General features: G+C 44.7%; 1 protein-coding gene across 10 annotated transcripts in view; it reads right to left on the bottom strand.

The window, feature by feature from the left end:
• Positions 1–2372: 2372 nt before the first annotated feature.
• The window catches only part of LOC118084441 (rho GTPase-activating protein 20), a 95987-nt gene continuing 78806 nt past the window's right edge, over positions 2373–19553 (bottom strand). For all 10 annotated transcript variants that reach the window (XM_060270634.2, XM_060270632.2, XM_088664688.1 and 7 more), the window contains 7 exons: positions 16803–16991; positions 15734–15909; positions 14040–14201; positions 11338–11447; positions 9956–10145; positions 6841–6958; positions 2373–5114 (listed from right to left, as the gene is read on the bottom strand). In XM_060270634.2, coding sequence (XP_060126617.1) covers positions 3499–5114; positions 6841–6958; positions 9956–10145; positions 11338–11447; positions 14040–14201; positions 15734–15909; positions 16803–16991 — 2561 coding nt within the window. In that variant the 3' untranslated portion in view covers positions 2373–3498. The remainder of the gene's footprint in view (positions 5115–6840; positions 6959–9955; positions 10146–11337; positions 11448–14039; positions 14202–15733; positions 15910–16802; positions 16992–19553) is intronic.

Below are 19553 nucleotides of genomic sequence, written 5' to 3'. Positions count from 1 at the left end.
GGAGTTATGATATTGGTAGTCCCCCCCCAAAAAAAAATTCCTTTCCAAATGGAATTTGCCTTTTTCACGACCACCACACACTGCATCGACATCTTCATCAAGCTCTCTGCAATGACCCCAAAGTCTTACTCCATCACCTTCAGTTTAGTCCCCATGAACATGTATATGAAATTAAGATTTTTCTTCTTTGCATTGAATTCTACTTGCTATTTTACTGCATATTCATTCAGTTCCTTTTTTAACCAGGGCATTGGATTTTAACTGTGGCCTTTTGGCATGGGTGGGATATTTTAATGCAGTTTATGGGGGTTTGCATATGTATGTGTTTGTTTTATGTTTATTGGGACTCGCTTCGAGTCGCTGTGGCAAAAGAAACTAAAACATTTAATAAGTAATAATGTTATCAATTTGGGAGGACCTCCCCAAACCTTAGAAATTATTGAATGGTAGGATTTTAATTGGGATATGGATAAAAGTACAAGCTGCAGAGCTGTGCCAGACAGGGAATACCGGGCTCGTTTATGCAAACCAGCCTGGCTGGACTAGTGAAGAACAAATCTGTTAACATGACAAAAGGTGTTGATGGGCCATCTGAGAGGAATCCTTTGGCCTGGGGAGACAGATGTTGCCAATGTGTGTGTTTGAAGGGACAGAAAAAGAGAGTTTTTGAGGAAGAAAACACTTTGGGAAGAAGAAGGAAAAGACCGGGATCCATCTTGGGCAGGCTGGCTGAAGGCTTGCTGAGAGAGATGCCTTGGACTCCAGGGCCGCAATGCTGTGGGAAACAAGCTCTGCTTGAGATGACCATGCAGTAAGATCTGGACTTCGTCCATGCAGTCTGAAGGTGTAAATAGGTGACTAAACCATATTTTTTTAAAGCTATGGCAGTCTCTACCATGTCTCAAATCTCCAAAGGACCACAGACCCTGGCTGAGTACCTCTTCGATAATGTGAATTGCTTCTGAAACACTTTAATGGCCCAAGAGCCTGTTAAATATTAAGAGCAACACAGGAAAAATATGTCGCTCAGCAGAGAGAGCGGGTGGCACCCAACTTTTGTAATCTTGATTTTTAACCCCCCCTTTTTTTGGTGGGGGAGGGCACCGGGCACCACTGACCTCAGCATCTAAACAATGGGGAATGGAACAATGCGATAAGCACAATATTCTTGTAAAGCCCCATGAGGACTTTGAAAACCCTGAATATGAGTGGTGTATTAAGCATTTGGAGCAAATCTAGTTTCCGCCTCCTGGACATGATTCCTCCACCACTTTTAGTAAACATGTGAGAATACAGCTCCCTAAATTATTTGTTGTTCTTTAATAATATGACAACAGTTTGATGGTTCATATGCAGCTGGGAGGGACAGGGGACATTCAGACCCTGCCAAAACTCCTTGTTTGGGCTGAAGTCAGGATGACTTTTGAGCCAGTTTGATATCTTTCTAGATTCTTGGAATACATATTTAAAATTTTCTTTCCAAAGAAAACTTAACTTTTCATTCTGTTTACTCCTATCTTGAAAACGGGGATTTGGAACATTTAGATAAGGAGATTCTTTCCCACTGTCAAGAATCTTCACTGCCCTCTTTGATAATGTGAATTGCTTCTGAAACACTTTAATGGCCCAAGATGTTAAATATTAAGAACAACCCAGGAAAAATATATATGATACCCCACATGTAATCAGGAAAGCAAAGGTGGTGGGATGCACTTGTTTGAACAGTGCAAAACACCTTGGGACAGCTATATGTGGAATCATATAATTGTAGAGGTGGAAGGGACCCCAAAAGGCCAACATTGTAGGCATATGTTAGCAAGTAAGCATACAAAAGAGGTTTTGCATGGAGAGGTATTGCAGTGGTGACTGGTGAACAATAAAAGGGAGTCAGGTAGGAAAAGAGTGTTCCAGCCAAGGAGAGCCACTCAATTTCAATGGGAAAGAGTTACATGTGTTCTGATCTGTCCATGAAACCAGCAAGTGTTAATATGGTCTGGATTGCTGGGTTGCCTGCACCCAGAACACCCTGCCCACACACTTGAGATCTGCATCGAAGCCCCTCTTGGTGTGCCCACCCCCTAGGACAGTGCGGTGAGTGGCCTTTCCCCCATAGCTTTGGAATGCCATCCCTGTAGACCAGTGGTTCCAAAGTGGGGGGTTCCACCCAGTGCGGGGCGGTGGGATTCACTACGGGGGACACTAAGAGGCAAGGGGGTAGCACCTCTTTAGACTTCCAGTCCTCTTAACTGCAAAAACATGAAGTGAGTAGGATTCTTTTTACCACTACAATTCCTCTTTGATCTCTAACAAATAAAATGTGTGTTAAAAGCCAGAATCCTTTTACTAAGCCATGGACAAAAACGAGAAGGCAGTTTTGACAAATAAAGCTGTGCTTCTTTTATTAAATATTTTACAACCATGGCTTAGAAACCTAGAAGGAAACAATCTCTTTATGAGCTTTTATGCGCAAGAGAAATTGACAACAAAGAGTAAACAAACTCGAGCAAAACGGGACACGAACAACAGCAACATTTTTTAAAAAAATGATCGTGTATCAGCAGGAAAAAACTATTTCTTCCAGTTTAAACACAAGGACAGTGATTTCCACTGACTTTAAGGGAAGATTGATATTCTACTTACTTTTAGGCTCAATGAAAAATGCTGAAGAGCAGACCACAGGCACAATTAAAGCTTTTAAAACCGGCAGTTAAAGCGAATAAACACTGTTTAAGAAAGTGGCCCAGCTTTCTTTTCTACATGTCCCATTCAGAAAACCTTCGATAATTATACCTTGAATGAATGAAACCTTGCTTCAAAACCTCTCTATCAAACACTCTTCTGTCCCCCTAGCAAGGATGGCTCTCCTCTTTCACAGAAAGATGTGGTTCAGCCAGCAGGGCCACCCCAAGGCATTTTGGCATCTGACTGCAATGACAGCAGCAGCAGGCAATGCATTCCTTGGAGGCAAGATCTGCTGTCTCTGTGGATGAGCCAGCACCGGCAGCCAGCATCCTTAAGCCTGCAGCATTTACCAGTGCACACAGGATCACATGATTTCATTTGGGGGTAGCCATCCATGCACTTCCCTTGGCAATGCTTGGGCTCAGACTATTCTTTTGTTTTTCCCTCCTGGAATCAGTGCAGGCTGTTCTTTGCACCAGGGTCAAAATCCTTTTGAGTGGCTCTGCTCCTGCCTGCTCACCTCTCTGTGCAAACTGGCATCTTCAGCAGAAAGCAGCAGGATGAAGCTTTGTATGTGTGGAGTACGGCTTCATGTTAGCAGACATCTGTTCCTGTCCTTTCTTCTGGGCAGGGAAAACAAAGAAAGAGGTCAAGGGAAAAGCTACAAATGACCACACTGACAGCCACTTGACACCAGCCCATGAAAAACAATTATCTTCACATCTCAGCTAAGCATTTTAGAGGGCACTTTCACAGGACTATCCTCCCTATGTGGAAAGAAAGCACAAAAATGCAAAAGGTGCGGGTGCTCTGCTCCTAGACAATGGTTTCTTCTGGAAACATTCGACCGCTGTGCTTCTTGGGCGGGGTGCTGGGGCGGGGCTGGCTTCTAAGCCACTCTGCCCTGCTCCGCAGAAGCTCACTCTCCACCGTTTCTGCTCTCATTGTGCAGTATTCCTTAGAGCTTTCCTGGCTGAAGTACTCCCGGACGGTGTTGCGGATGGAGGCCGGGAGGAAGATGCGGAGGTTGTGGCTGAACGTGCTCCGCTGGACCTTGGTGTGCCACCCTTCCTGCTCAGCTGGTTGCCCTGGGACTTCCACGAGGGGAGCACTTTCGGGGATCTCCACCTGGGGTGACTGGCTCACTGATTCATGGTGGTACCTCCTTGAGACAGACTGGAGGACCAAAGGGGTGTTTTGCCCATAGAACACTGTCTGCGGAATATGAATTTTCACGCTCTGCAAATTCTTGGCTGTCTCCTCCTTGTTTTGCCCTACAGGAGATGCTGTGGGATTGCTCGTTTTAGGTGCCATGAAGACAGTTATCTTGGTGCGCTTCAGGTTTTCTTGGTTGCGATGCAAAGCTTTGGGGCGACTGATCTCAATGTGTTTCACAGATTTCTCCCTTTGCACCTGCGGTGCTGGCAGAGAAGGGCTCTCGGTGTTAGGAAAATGACCCCTGGAGTCTGGCTTCACAGGTGTGCGGCCGAACATTTCAGCAGCTCCTGCCTCTTTCCTCTCTTCGTCCCAGTTGTCCTCGTGAAACGGGCTCCCTATGGGCAGGAAGACCCTTGTTGACACTCTGCTGCTGCAGCTGGGCTCCTGGTCCTCCACCTGTTTCCCGCAGCAAGCACCCACATTGCAAGGGCCCAGTGGCAATGGGGAAGTCAAGGGCTTGTGCCACTCCTTCAAGGATCTCTTTGCCATCTTAGGGGACAAGGCGTTGTGCTTGGTAGGTGTCCCGAACATGAACGGCGGGGTGGAGGCTTCAGTGGGGCTGAAGGCAGACGACTCGGAGCAGTACGAGAAAGCGCTGTCCAAGGAGCTCAGCGAGGAGGCAGATGTGGTGGTCGATGAAAGGCTGGAGAAGCTAGACGTGTTAGACAGGCACGACTTCAGAGGGTCGAGCTTCTTGGGCACGCTGGTGCTTGGGCAGCCCCCCCAGAAACTCTGCTTTCCTTTGCTCAGACCAGGGCTCAGCCCTTCATCCATGAGCTTCTGGCTCTCCAGCTGCAGTTGCTGGAGCCTGCGGATGTAATCACCGTGGCTGTGCATGATGGTGGCATCACAACTGGACTGCCGGGCCACTGGCTCGTGGTCCTCAGCAGAAAGCTGAGAGCTCAGGCAAACGCTGGGCTCTGAAGAACACCGATTCCTAGGGGGCCCCAGTGAGCAGACCGAGCAGTGGGAGCAAAAGGATCCCTGCTCTCTCAGGAGGTCACAGCTGTTGGAACTGGCGTGCCCAGCTTTGCTCTGATAGCAGGCAGTGATCTCGCTAAACAAATCCCAGTCCTCTTGCTCCTCGTTGAGCATCAGTCCATCAAATGGGCTGAAGAGGCCCTCGCGGTCTGCTTCCCGCACATAATGCTGATTTGCCCTTCCTTGGTAGGAGGGAGCGCATTCCATCTCATCTGAAGAATCATTGCGCTGGCCTGTGGGGAGAAGAAGAAGAAGAAGCCACATCAAGATAAATGTGCATCTGCTGTGCTCCTCAGGAATGCAAAGTGTGTGTGTGTGTGTGTGTGTGTGTGTGTGTGTGGTTTTTATTTCCAGCGTCCACACACAAGTGTCAAAAGGCCACCCCTATTTTAACCCCATTTAATTTGGATTTTCTCCATTCTGAGGAAAATTCAGTAAAGAAAACACGTTGCCAAGAACCCATTCATAATATCTCAGCTGTTCATGGTATTAAGAGTCCATCTAGGACAGTGATGGCGAACCTATGACACGCGTGTCAGACGTGACACACAGAACCCTCACTGCTGGCATGCGCCCCATCAGCCCATTCACGCTGTTGTTGTTGTCCCCCCCCCCATTTGTTCAACCGCTCCTCCTACAGCTTGCCTCAGCTAGAGTTTGTATCCGCTACATTTTGTCTCCGCTGTTACAACCCGGATCCATTTTTGTTGTTGCTGCTGGTAGCCAGAGATTGGTTTCTTAACCTTTTCTGTGCTGTTTTTCTCTGGTGCTTTGGCAGACTATGACTGGGTGTAACAGCGTTTTTTAACCTGTTCTGTGTTGGGTTTTTTGGCGCTTTAGCAGACTATGTCGGTGCTGCGTGTTAGTTCCAGCGAAGGTATTATTCGTCATTTATTTCTGTTCCCTCCCCCCCAAAAAAGCGCAGCAGCTTTGGGGCATCCCCCCCAAAAAGAAAAGCAACTTTTGCACCTCCCCCAAAAACCTCCAAAACTTTGGTCAGCAGCTCTCCCCAAAAAGCTCAACAACTCTGGGCACTTTGTTTATAAATAAGGGTTTTTTGGTTAGGTTAGGTTAAATAATTAGTTTTTGGTTTATTAAATACAGTTATATATTACAATTATACATTTTTGTTATTTAAACTATAAATATTGCGAAATTATGGTTTTTTTCTTGAAGTGACACACCACCCGAGTTATGCTTGGTTTTTTGGTGAATTTTGACACACCAAGCTCAAAAGGTTGTCCATCACTGGCCTAGGAGCACCTAATAACACAAAAAACAGCCCTGTTGGATCAGGCCAAATGACCCATCCAGCCCAGCATCCTGTTCTCACAGCGGCCAGCAGATGGGAAAACCACAAGCAGAATCCAAGCCCAAGAGCCCTCTCCCCACACCTTGTGGTTTCCAGCAACTGGTATTCAGAAGCATTTACTGCCTCTGGCTGTGGTGGCAGAGCATAGCCATCATGGCTGGTTGCCATCAATAACATTGTCCTCTATGAATCCCCCTTCCTTAGGTCCACTGAAATCAATGGGGCAAGTTAGGATTTTGGGGGAGGGATTAATGGGAAAATCAGCTCTGCCACAGCTTGGTGCCCTTCTTCTTCTCTCTCTTTTCTCCATCAACCTGCTTTTAAAAAGGATTTGACTAAGTTGTGGACGAGAGAGCCATTAATGGTTACTAGCCACAATGGCTATATTCTGCCTCCACAGTGCCTCAGGTCCTGCTTGCTCTGATAGCAGGCAGTTTCCCACAGGCACCTGGCTGGCCACTGTGAGAAAAGGTTGCCGGAGTGACTGAAGGAATCCTGTGGGCATAGCCAGTCATGTGATTCTTTCTACTTTGCATTCCCCCGCCCCTTTCTGGGCTCTATTCCATCCTGGGACGTAATCCATCATTAGCATCCTGAGAAGGCGAGGATATTAAATGAACAGATATGTATCTCAGCCATGGCCTTACCTAGGAAGTCATCCACACTCTTGGACTTCTCTTTCTCTGACTGTTGGAACAGTGTAGCAATGTCCCCTCCAAAAATTTCAGCTGAATTTTCAATCAGGAACTGCACCAGCCTGGCCACCTGTATGAAAGGGAGCAGTTGCCAAGGCAAATATCTATTACTCTACGATTCTAGTAAGTGGAGGATACCAGCTCTGGGTGCTGTTCATGTGGCTAATTCCAACAACATGATGTTTGTCTGTTAATTATTACATAGAATTATTCCAGTCTCTATTCTACTGTGCGATTAAGAGCTGAAGCACACAATAAATTATTATTATTCAAAGAGAACAACAATTACCAGACTTTTAGAAGGCATCTCAATGTTTGATGGATTTCTGTATTTTAATGTTTGATGGATTTCTGTATTTTAGAATTTCTGTTTTGTTGGAAGCCGCCCAGAGTGGCTGGGGGAACCCGGCCAGACGGGCGGGGTATAAATAATAAATTATTATTATTATTATTATTATTATTATTATTATTATTATCAGCAAACAAACCCAACTTTCTCTCTGCGCAGGGAAATTTGCATTAGATGTGAACAGAGGAGCAGCAGGGCTGGCCTGAGACATTTTGGTGTCTAAGGGCTTGTCCACACTTTCGCTTGTCCTGTGCCTAGAAAACACAGGCCCAAGTGGTTTTTTGTTTGTCCTGCCACTTCCCCTTGGAAAACCCACTGCTTACTGCCGAATCAGAACAATCGTCAATCTGCAGAACTGCTTTTTGACATTTGTTCTGATTCAGAGGTAAGGAGCAGGTTTTCCTGGGGGAAAGTGGCAGTACAAGTGGAAGTGTGGATGAGCCAGGAGACAAAGGACAAGACTGCTTTGCTCGGCGGAACTGGCACTGTTACAGGTGCCACATAATACCCATTCTGCATTGGGTCTTTTAGTGTGGCAGCACCTGCACTTTGGAACTCCCTGCCTGTTGACATCAGCCAGGTGCCTTCACGGTGCCCTTTTCTGCACCTGCTAAAAACATTGCTTAGGCAAGCCTGCCCAGGTGTTAGAGATGGGTTGAATCTGCTTTTAGTCTCTTGTAATTTGAACTTCCTGAAAGTTTTAAATGGTTGATGCCACTTTTCCTTATTGATAATTTTATTGGTTTATCTTTTTTCGTGACCCGTTCTGAGGTTTTTCATTTTTTAAAAAAATCAAGTGCTGTATAAATTATCTGAATAAGATGTATGAATGAGACTGGCCTCAGTGTGATACATCAACACTGGGACCCGGACATTGTGCCCAAGGACATGAGGCTTGCTTAGGGCATGCAGCAGGACAGGATCTGTGCTATATCCAGCTCCGCCCTTTGACACTCACCCAAACCCACTTAGTTTTATTTATTTCATAAAATTTATATACTGCTTAATCACCGAAAACCTCAAAGCGGTTTACTGAAAGAATAAACAGTAAGATTATTAGTAAAACAATGAAAAGATTCAGAAAATCCAAACTAGCAATCAACCAAAAACACATCAGCATTCTAAATATCTGGGTAAAGGTAAAGGTACCCCTGACCGTTCAGTCCACTTGCAGACGACTCTGGGTTTGTGTACTCATCTCACTCTATAGGCCGAGGAAGCCGGCGTTTGTCTGCAGACAGCTTCCGGGTCATGTGGCCAGCATGACTAAGCCGCTTCTGGCAAACCAGAGCAGCGCACAGAAACACCGTTTACCTTCCCACCGGAGCACTACCTATTTATCTACTTGCACTTTGACGTGCTAGGTGGGCAGGAGCTGGGACCAAACAACGGGAGCTCACCCCGTCGCGGGGATTCGAACAGCCGACCCTAGGCTCTGTGGTTTAGACCACAGCGCCACCCGCGTCCCAAATATCTGGGTAGCCTTGCCTAAATGAAAATGTTTTTAGCAGGCACCAAAAAGAGTGCAGTGAAGGACCCTGACTGATGTCAATAGGCAGGGAGTTCCAAAGTACAGGTGCTACCAAATTAAAAGATTGAGTTCTTACAAATGTGGAACAAGTATTATGTAGCACCTGTAACAGAGATGGTTCTGCAGATTGAAATGGTCAAAGTGGGCATGTATGGGGTGATCTCACAGGTAAACAGATGCTTTATATACAGTAACACCTTGAACCTGGCCCTGTAGCAAATCGACAATCAGTGCAGATCTCTGAGCAGAGATGTTATATGCTGACAAGATATCACTCCTGTCAGCAATTGTGAAACAGCATTCTGCAAAGGGAAACCCCACATAATAATAATAATAATAATAATAATAATAATAATAATAATAATAATTTATTTGTACCCCGCCCATCTGGCTGCCCCCCCCCCAGCCACTCTGGGCGGCTTCCAACAAAGATTAACATACATTAAAAACTTCCCTAAAGAGAGCTGCCTTCAGATGTTTTCTAAATGTCAGGTAGTTGCTTATCTCTTTGACATCTCATGGGAGGGCATTCCACAGGGCGGGTGCCAATAATAATAATAATAATAATAATAATAATAATAATAATAATAATAATAATAATTTATTATTGGCCAAGTACATTTTCCAACATACTTGGAATTTGTTTTGGCTACATTGCAATGTAAACATTCACACACTGTTCCACTCACAATACAAATAAGCAAAGAAACCCACCCATAATTGACCTCCCCTTCAGCTACACATCTACAAATTTAACAATTTAATGGTACAATGCCTGGCCGAGAAGGCCCTCTGTCTGGTACCCTGCAACTTGGCTTCTCACAACGAGGGAACCGCCAGAAGGCCCTCGCCGCTGGAACTCAGTGTCCGGGCAGAACGATGGGGGTGGAGACGCTCCTTCAGGTATATTAGACAGAGGCCGTTTAGGGCTTTAAAGGTCAGTATGAGCTACTGTGGTCATTACTGTCATACCATATCACAAATATCCTCTGGACATGATGGCCAAAGCAATTTGGGCCAGGGTTAGCATCATGCAACTGCCAGCTGTGTGTTCCAGCTCTGAGAAAAGGGACTACCAAGTTAACAAGGATTTTGGATGTCTAATCAGAGCTCACAGTGTTTGAGCCAAAGGGAAAAGCCAATGAAAGGGATGAGGGTAAAAACCCAGAAGCAGAGAAGGCTGTTACCTTCTTTGTGGATTTGCTTTCCTCCTCAGGACCTGTTGGGCTGGGAAGCCACAGCATGTTGGGAGCGATGCAGAGGGCCAAGTTGTAGGCGTTCATTTGATTCTCTGTCGAATTTTGCTCAATGTGATGTAAAACTCCAAATAGGTGTCTGAGCAAAATGAGGTTGGCTTCTGGAAGCTGATTCACTAAGCTGCAAAAAAAGAAGAGAAACGAGAATGAAGCACACCAGCTCAGACGACCACAGGTAAAGAGGGCGAATCGGCTTCCTGGAGGAGGGTCCACATCTGATGGGATTTTCGTGGCATAGTAACTACAACTCTGCACAGCCAAAACATACCCTAAATGTAATTGTGCCTCAAATTTGCACATCAACTGAGAAAGGAAAAGCAAGCATTCAACATTTGCAGGAATTTTTGCTACTTTAATTTTGAATGCAACACTAGAATTTTTAACAAGGATTTTTTATTTAATCCTTTGGACATGCTGCTTGGGTTTGATTTTGGCAACTGCAGGTCGGACTAAAGCTTTATCATTTCCCCTGAGAAAGTGTAAGTATCCAGTCCAGGGCAGCTGGCAGCACAAGTGAGAAGCAGGGTTCCTGCAAATGATACCTTATCTCAGCTGAATCCATAGGAGGACTTAAGCCTTGAGCGCTTCTGCATTTCTAATTCTACCCCAAATTATGAGCCTGTTAATATGCTCATGTATAAAGCCCATGGAAAGCCATCAACTGCTGAATGAAGAGCAGCTGGCATAAACCGGAAGAGTGGCTTCCAACCTGTGTTCCAGGAAATCTTGGAAGCCTGCATGTTGATAGATCGCATTTCCAAATCTGCCTTTCCTCGACTGCACTCAAGAGTGGTAGGCAAGGCTCTTCCCTTGCAATTCTGTCCTCACAACCACTCTGTGAGTTTAGGAACACAGGAAGGCACCATTGCCCACGCTCAATATTGCCTACACTGGCTGGCAGTGGCCCTCCAGGGATTCAGGCACAGGTTTTTCCCATCGTCTCCTTCTCCCCCTCCCAGATCCTCTTAAGTGGAGAAACCACGGATTGAATCTTGGATCCTCTGCTGCCAAACCTTGAGGTCTCTTGCTGAGCCCTTCCCTTAAAGTCAGGCTAAGAGAAATTAGCCAGGGTCCACATGTTTCACCCCTGACCCACTACATGGATCAAGTAATATCTCTTTCCATCCCCTTGCCATTTTGAGGAGGGGGCATGCTTGAAATTCTCCTTAAAATAAAAGCATCTTACTAGAATGTAGCGTATGGCATTATTCTTTCTAAAGGATCCCACATGCCAGTTGGAATGGGAGACTGAGTAGTAGTAGATATTCGCTACCCAGGGTTATCAAAGCAGACGGACTGCCCCAGTAGCAAACCTTTTGAGTGCTTCAATCTTATGTGCTTGGCTTTCCTTATCCATGGCTTCCATCCACAGCCCGTGCATGTCTGAGGATAGAACACTGTCAGGTATATTGCGTAGAAAATCCTATATTAAACACAGACATGCAGAGTGATTTGGTTAGTCATGCAGAGAGCAATTGAGTCGATTTTGAGATTTATTCTACAATAAATCACAAAAGCACTGATTTTGTGAATGTGTGTCAAAAACCACACAGTTTAAGGTAGGGGTGGGGAAAGTCTATTTACCCCTCCCCATATGGCCCAAATCTGATAGGCCAGGGCTTCCCAAACTTGGGTCTCCGGATGGTTTTTTTTTTTTACTACTATCATTATTAGCTAGGACAGGCATTGCCAAACTTGGCCCTCCAGATGTTTTGAGACTATAATTCCCATCATCCCTGACCACTGGTCCTGTTAGCTAGGGGTGACAGGAGTTGTAGCCCCAAAACAGCTGGAGGGCCAAATTTGGCCCTGCCTGAGCTAGGAGGACCAGTGGTCTGGGATGATGGGAATTGTAGTCCAAAAACAGCTGGAGACTCAAGTTTGGGAAACCCTGTGATAGGCAGATGTGGATACCCACCAGTCAACCACCTAGCATCACAATGACACCATTGCTGGAATGCTTTGCAATGGGCTTCAAAGCCCTGACAAGTATTTGCTCATTCGATCCCCACAAGTGCTACCAACCAGCTGACTGGCAGTGTCTGGAATCCCCTTTTGGCATGAGCACAAAATGGACCCTGTGCACTTCAGTCTGAGGGCATTGTGCGCAGTGCTGTGCAGATAGAAGCATATTGCTCAATGCTGCTCTACTACACCGGGTTTCATTTTCCAGGGCTTCTCATAATCCACCTGTAAGAAGCCCAGAACACCACAATACCAGAAACCTCACTGTTTGAAAGAAAACCTATTAGGCAAAATGAACATTATCATATCTCCATGAAGCACAGTTTGCACTATTATGTGAGCAAGGAGGGTCAGGTTTTTTACTAATTGCCATGAAGCATGTTGAATGCCTCTAATCTTTCTGCAGCACAGATTGCCAACCCTTCACACTTCTCTACCACTATCTCAGGCCTGCACACTTGTGACGCAACAGGCCATGTGAAGCCTGTGCGGCAGCCCACCCGTGGTTTGATAAATCTCCCTGCTTGGGACATGCTGAACTGAGAGGGGGAGATGGTCAAGGACCCAGCAGGACAAAACAACCGACAGCTGCATTTGGCCTGGCAGGTTAAAACTTGCCTGGGCCTGCACCCTCTCTTGTTGCCCCTTAGGCCACAGTCATACCACACATATAAAGCACGGTGATACCACTTTAAACACACGTGGCTTCCCTCAAAGACTCCTAGTTTGTTAAGGGTACTGAGAGTTGTGAGGAGATGCCCTATTCCTCGCCCAGAGCTACAATTCTTAGAGCTCCATTGGAAGAGGGGTTGGTTGATAAACCACTCTGAGAATTGTTGCTCTAGGAGGGGAAGAGGGGCCTCCTAAACAATTCCAAGCACAAATTGCAGCTCCGACATATATTTTGGGGGGAAGCCATGACTGTTTAAAGTGGCATCATAACCACTTTGAATGTGGCCCGAGGCATGGATTGCGAGTGTCTCCCCCCATTCCTTATCCATCCATAGCCAAGGTCTGGCACTTCTTATTCAGCATGTCAAAGGTCTGCTCTTGCCTTTCCATGCTCTCAGGCCAGCAGAAATTTTAAAATTTCCACCTCACTCCTTGATCTCAACAGAGAGCAAGCTTTTTACTATACCCGTGCCACTAAAAATAAGTACAAGCCTGACATTTTATATTATAATACACATTATTATGCATTTCATGTTGTTTATGTGCATATCATATACAGGCTACATTTCCTAAAGTAACCAGTACATAAACAGATGCATACAATGCAGAGAAGTCTTAAATACTAATGAATGTAAAATTGTGCTCCAGGTATTTTACTCTTTTATCTGTGTTTATCTGTGATATGTAGGATCTTTGTTTATAATTTTGCATATAAATATTTGGGCTTACAAATATTTATGTGTGAGTGGCTCAGAGAACTGCCATTTCCATGTGTAGATTCATTTGGACCAGATTCCCCTCCCATCCAAGAATTATATGAAACCCCCTTCCCTCCTGAGCTAAGAAATGTTGCTAATGTTACAGAAAACACTTAAACTTTTCCTCAAGATTCCCCAAATGTTTCAACCAAGGAAGAACACCCAAACTTTGCCATAAAATTTTGCTTTACTTTGAATTTGACCCAATCAGCTCACTAAATTAGTTGACACACCTGGATGTTAGTATGGGATGACTCAAAACTGCTGTTGCCCATAGGCTGAGAGGGTTATATGACACCCCTTGCCATCAATTCTGAATTAAAGGCCCTCCCTTTAGTTGAAATTCCTGAATTGCATGGAGTTGGACTTGATGGCCATTGGGGTCCTTTCCAACTCTTGATTCTATTATCCACCCCCCCAAATACACCTTAACAGGGCTGTCTCGAGCATGTTGGGCGCCCTGGCGTGGAGATCGCTCCGGCGCCCCCGCCCTGGCGCCACGCGCCACCCAGCCTACCCCTAGAGCCGGCCCTGCACCTTAAGCCACTGCAGCAGTTCCTTGTTAGTCAGCACAGCAAAACTTAAGGTCTTTAAAGTACTAGCAATATGGTCCAACTTACCGTAATAACTCCAGCGGCCACAAAGACAGATTCACCATCCACCTGGACATCATCTCCAGAGTTGAGTTTTTCTTTCAGTTCCTTGCAAGTCTTGGCATTTGCTGAACGCCTGAAGATGCCCTTTGTAGTGGGGCCCTCATGGTACAGGAGTTGCAGGATATCCTGGGGTTGTGTGGAAGTGAACAATGTCAGTTATATGGTCACGTGCTATGGTCCATGGGGTCACGAAGAGTCGGACACGACTAAACGACTAAACAACAACAACAACAAAGGGCAAGTATTATAATTTGCATTTTAGACAATCAGGTTAAGCTCTCATACATGACAGAGGGAATATTCCTGTTGTTGTTGTTTGTTGTTGTTGTTGTTGTTGTTGTCGTTGCTGTTAATTACCCATCCTTCACCAGCAGGTCCCAGGACAGATGCAATTTAAAATTCAGTACAGCGGAACCTCGATTTTTGAATGTAATCCGTTCCGGAAGACTATTCAACTTCTGAAACATTCAAAAACCGAGGCACAAAAGGCTGTCTGCAATTTCAGTGAAGAAAATTGAAAAAAAAAAACGCAGCAGAAGCCGTTTGACTTCCAAGGCATGTTCCAAGGCATGTTCGAAAACAGAAGCATTTACTTCTGGGTTTTTGATGTGCAAAACCCGAAGCGTTCAGCTTCCGAGATGCTCAAAAACCGAGGTTCCACTGTATAGTGGTTCTTCGATTTTTGAATGTAATCCGTTCCAGAAGACCATTCGAGTTCTGAAAAGTTCAAAAACCGAAAACTCAGTAGTCAACAGCTAGGCCTCAGGATCTTGCACAAAGCAGATGCCGTGTGGCATGTTTGACTTGCGAGGCGTGTTTGAAAACTGAAGCATTTACTTCTGGGTTTACCTCGTTTGAAAACCAAAATGTTTGTCAATAGAGACATTCAAAAACCAGGTTACCACTGTATTATAAACAGTTATAGAGTCATAGATAGGAAATGGGTCCTAAGCATCCTCTAGTGTTACCCCCTTTGTATTTGATTTTCTTTAGTAATGTTTATCCTGGGTTATTTTATTTGATGTTTTAATGTGTTGTAAAGTGCTTTGAGATTTGAGATGTTTTTCTTAAAAATATAAAGCAGTATACAAATGAAATTATTAATTATTATTATTATTATTATTAACAACAACAACAACAACAACCATAATAAGCCACTCTGGGAATTTTCACTATGTGAAGGGAATAGGGGTCTCTTAATAACCAGTGTTGTGTAGTATTAGACCGGGATCTGGTTCAAATCCCCACATGGCTATGAAACCCACTCACAGTGTGACCTTGAGCCATTTGCTGCCTCTGTCAGCCTAACCATCCTCACAGTTGATGTGGGGATTAAATGAGGAAGGGGAGAGCCATGTATGCCACCTTGAGCTCTTTGCAGAAAAAGGTGGGACATAAATGCAAACAACAACAACAACAACAACAACAACAACTCTAAGCACCCTTAACAAACTACAGGTACGAGGATGCTTTGGGGGGAAAGCCATGACTGTTTGAAGTGGTATCATACTGCTTTAAATGTATAGTGCAGACAGGACCCAAGCCTCCTTCACAGCCTACTTCCCATACATCTAAATATGCACTGACACAGTGAACAAAAGAGTAAAGAAGCTATTCTGCAGAGGCACCCAAATAACATCCCTGGGTCCCCATCTTACCATAATTGGCTTGGGGAGGTTTCCATCAGGACACACTGATTCCAGCGATAGGCCAAAAAGCTTCCTCGAGGTGGTTGGAGACTGTGATGCTGGGCTGCCAGTTGGGGTGCTGGTGCTTCGGCGGAGTGCCCAATCAATCAAAGATTTCTTCCTCTTGGTGTGCTTCTGTACCTTTTCTGAAAGCACAAATGCACCTCAGGTTTCAGAGTGTTCCATTTCCAAGGCAAGGTTCATGAGGTACAAACTGGGTACCAGGCAGGCAATTCAAAGCAATTAAGGAGTGGGACTGCTGATCTTACAAATGTCCTCTACTTCCCCTGCCGTCCAACCTGGCTGAGCAAGCCCTTTCTCCTTGTCTTCCGTACTGTCTCTTCTGCCCGCAGCATACCGTATACTGCTAACCTCAACAAGTGTAGATCGTAATATATCCATCAAAGCATTAGGCCTTATGCCCGTAATGTCTGAGAGGTATTGCTTTGTAATAATGCAGAATGATGGGCAGCTATTAGAAATGAGTCAGAGAGGTCTCTAAGATCCTTATGTAGAGAGAGGGAACTGTTTTGTGAACTACTGGAATGCATAGAAATGAGGGACTAGAAAGATATTTGCTTGTGGGGGGGGGGTGTTCAGTCCTCCCACCCCAAAAACAGCAGCAACTCATTTTGCTGATTGAATCTTCTAGTTCCCGAAGCTGTTATCAACCTCCACTAGGGAGGAGGACAAATTGCCAACCTCTGCCTTCCCCCTGTAACTTTTTTTCTGCCCCTCAACTATCGCCATTAACAATATTTGGTGATCTGATAAACCAATAAGGTGTTTAATAACATTTGACAATTTTATTGCCTTAATAAAATAATATGGGGGTGTGTGCGTGCCAAATATTACACTCAAAGTAAAATTTCAGAAACAAAAATTTGCCCAGAGTTCAAACAGTTGCACCTGAATTTACTGGATTCCTAATTAGTAAGAAAACTCATGGTGGTACTAAATTTGTCCCCACAATTAGAACAGTAGGTCACAAGCTGAGATCGCTGAAGGTCTTGCCAGCAATTCGGGACAATTTCCTTACCTCTCTGCAGCTGCTCTGGAGCCTGGTGTCTGAGTTTCAAGATGAACTGGCATTGCCTATCCCTGGGGAGCTGGTCCAGGATGGAGGTTCCATAGCAATCAGTCAGCAGCATTCTGTTGTCAGTATCTTGTGGCTGGTGCATGGAGTCTTGGAGGCAGTTGAGAATAATGCTGAAGGGTTGCTCATGGCCTGTTGCGATGACAAGAGGTGTTAGTTTCTGAAAACAGTCAAGGCGCTAGCCCTGACCAAGCTTTAACCAGCTGGACTTACGAAATTAAATGCATTGAAAGAACTTGCCTTTCAAGACTAGGGATGGGAAGACCTTTCTATTTCAGATCTCTCAGTTTCTCATTTTTATAATCTTAAACTCAATTCTCTGAATATCTGCAGCAGTTTGCAATTAAAAAAAGAATCCTTACAAAAATTATTTAGCATCTTAATGCAGATTTCCCCTAATACAGGCATTTTTGTATGCAGTTTTAGGTACACATTTCTTGCAAGCAACTTCTAGCATGTTGTATATTTTCACCTTGTATTCCATTTTTATGCATGCTCTCTCCTAATACAGTGGTTCCAGTTTGTGAACATTTTTTGGAAGCCAAACGTCTGACGTGGCTTCTGTGGCTTCTGATTGAGTGCAGGAAGCTCCTGCACCCAATCGGAAGCTGCGCCTTGGTTTTCGAACAGTTCCAGGAGCCAAACGGACTCCCGGAACAGATTAAGTTCAACAATCAAGATACCACTGTATATGTATTTTTGTAAACACAGTTTGGTTGGAAAACCGCACCTCGAAATTTGGACACATGCAGATTTCTAAGGAATGTCCCGTGCTTTGGTTCCCAGATTGTTTAGGAAGGTGAGAATTTGACGATTTCCCTTCAAATGAGAACAAAGGGCTTATTATGCATTCTTTTCTTTTGTCCTCCTCTTTCCAGGTACAGGTCTGTGTTTAAAAGCTCCATGTCCAAGCACTGGGTTTTTTTGCCCTGGAGCTTCCCCCCATCCCTCACTCTTTAGTGCTCAATAAGAGGAATCAGGTTTTCTACAGATTGCCATTTGCTCCAATTCACATTTAAAGAGCAGATTTTCACGGGGAATGCTCCAGGGCAAAAAGAATGGCACTCAGACACAGAGCCTAGAAAGAGTAGAGGAAAGATTAGTGTGCATAAGCCCTGAATCTAATTTATTCTCCAGTCCCTAGTCAAGACTCAGATCCACAGTGGGTCACTGGTGGTGTCAGTTGGAGAAGAATCCTGTGCCCACCAACCACATCTAGCCAAAGGAAGAAACTGTGAAGAAACACCAGCCATGGGATCATCCTTTACCCGTAAAGCAGGCATGTCCAACAGGTAGGTTGTTATCTACTGGTAGATCACTGGATGTCTGTGGTAGATCACTGGCAAATCAATGGCTCCCCCCAAAGAAGCTCAACAACTTTGGGTTGCCAAAAAATCTCAACATTTTTGCCCTGAACCCCCCAAAAACGGGCCTTCTTCCTCCCTAAAAAGCTCAACAACTTCACCCTGAACCCAAAAAACAGGGCTTTCCTTCCCCAGAAAAGCTCAACAACTTTCACCTGAACCCCCCCCCCAAAGGAGTAGATCACTGCCAGTTTTTAACTCTGCAAGTAGATCGCAGTCTCTTGGGAGTTGGCCACCCCTGCCGTAAAGGAAGTAATACAGTATGGCAGGTCTATTCCTCACACTAGACTTTGATCAAATTTTCATTGGTGGAATTTTGTGGGGTGGGAGATCCCCTCTGGGCTACATAGTAGGATATAAATGAACAAACCTTAAGCTGATAACAGATGTGAGATGGTTAGCCATCCAAAGGAAAGGGAATCTGAATGGGAAGGAGGAGGAGGGTGGAAGGGGGCTCTGACCCCAAATCTGCTAAACCTGCTTTAAAAGGCCTTGAAATCTCCCGCAGCCCAAGAGAAGCAACAGTCAAAGGGTTTTGGCTCCTCTGAAAGAGGTTAACTGAACAGTCTCAAGGAAAAGGCCGCTCTAGTCAACATTCCCAAACAGCCTTCATCAAAAGTTCCACTCTCATTTTAGTCCCATTTTGACCAGAAAGCCCAACCCTAAATACGATACTGTCATTATGTCACATGTAATAATAGAAATTGTTATGAAACACTATGGGAAAAAGTTGAAAAGACATGCCCTATACTCTCAGCCAAAGTAAATACTCTGTGTAATGTTATTTGTAAATCTAAACTTGCATCATTTTCTGATACCGGTATGTGCCAATGTAAAAATAAAAATAAAAATCCAAAACACTTTTTGCCTTCATAGGGCATTTATTATTATTATTATTATTATTATTATTATTATTATTATTATTATTAACACTTTTTGCCTTCATAGGGCTATTATTATTATTATATAATTTAAAGGAAAATATTGTTTTGATCTTAATTTCCTGCAGCCTATTTCTGAAATCACTCCCTGTTACCAGTCATTTAGCCTCAGTTCAAACCCAAACATTTATTTAGGTTCCTTAAAGGCAGCCCAAAGCTGTTTAGGACAGGCACCCTCCAAATTGCGGCCCTCCAGATGTTTTGGGCTCCAACTCCCATGATCCCTAGCTAACAGGACAAGTGGTCGGGGAAGATGGGAATTGTAGTCCAAAACATCTGGAGGGCTGAAGTTTGGGGATGCCTGGTTTAGGAGCTAAATGGATTTATTTATTCTTTTACCAAGAGAAACAGCAACATCTGAATAGATAGGGCACCATGTATAGAATGTT

The sequence above is a fragment of the Zootoca vivipara genome, chromosome Z2 (genome assembly GCF_965207765.1).
Source record: "Zootoca vivipara chromosome Z2, rZooViv2.hap1.1, whole genome shotgun sequence".
NCBI lineage: Eukaryota > Metazoa > Chordata > Lepidosauria > Squamata > Lacertidae > Zootoca > Zootoca vivipara.
This window is presented reverse-complemented; position numbering and strand designations above follow the sequence as displayed.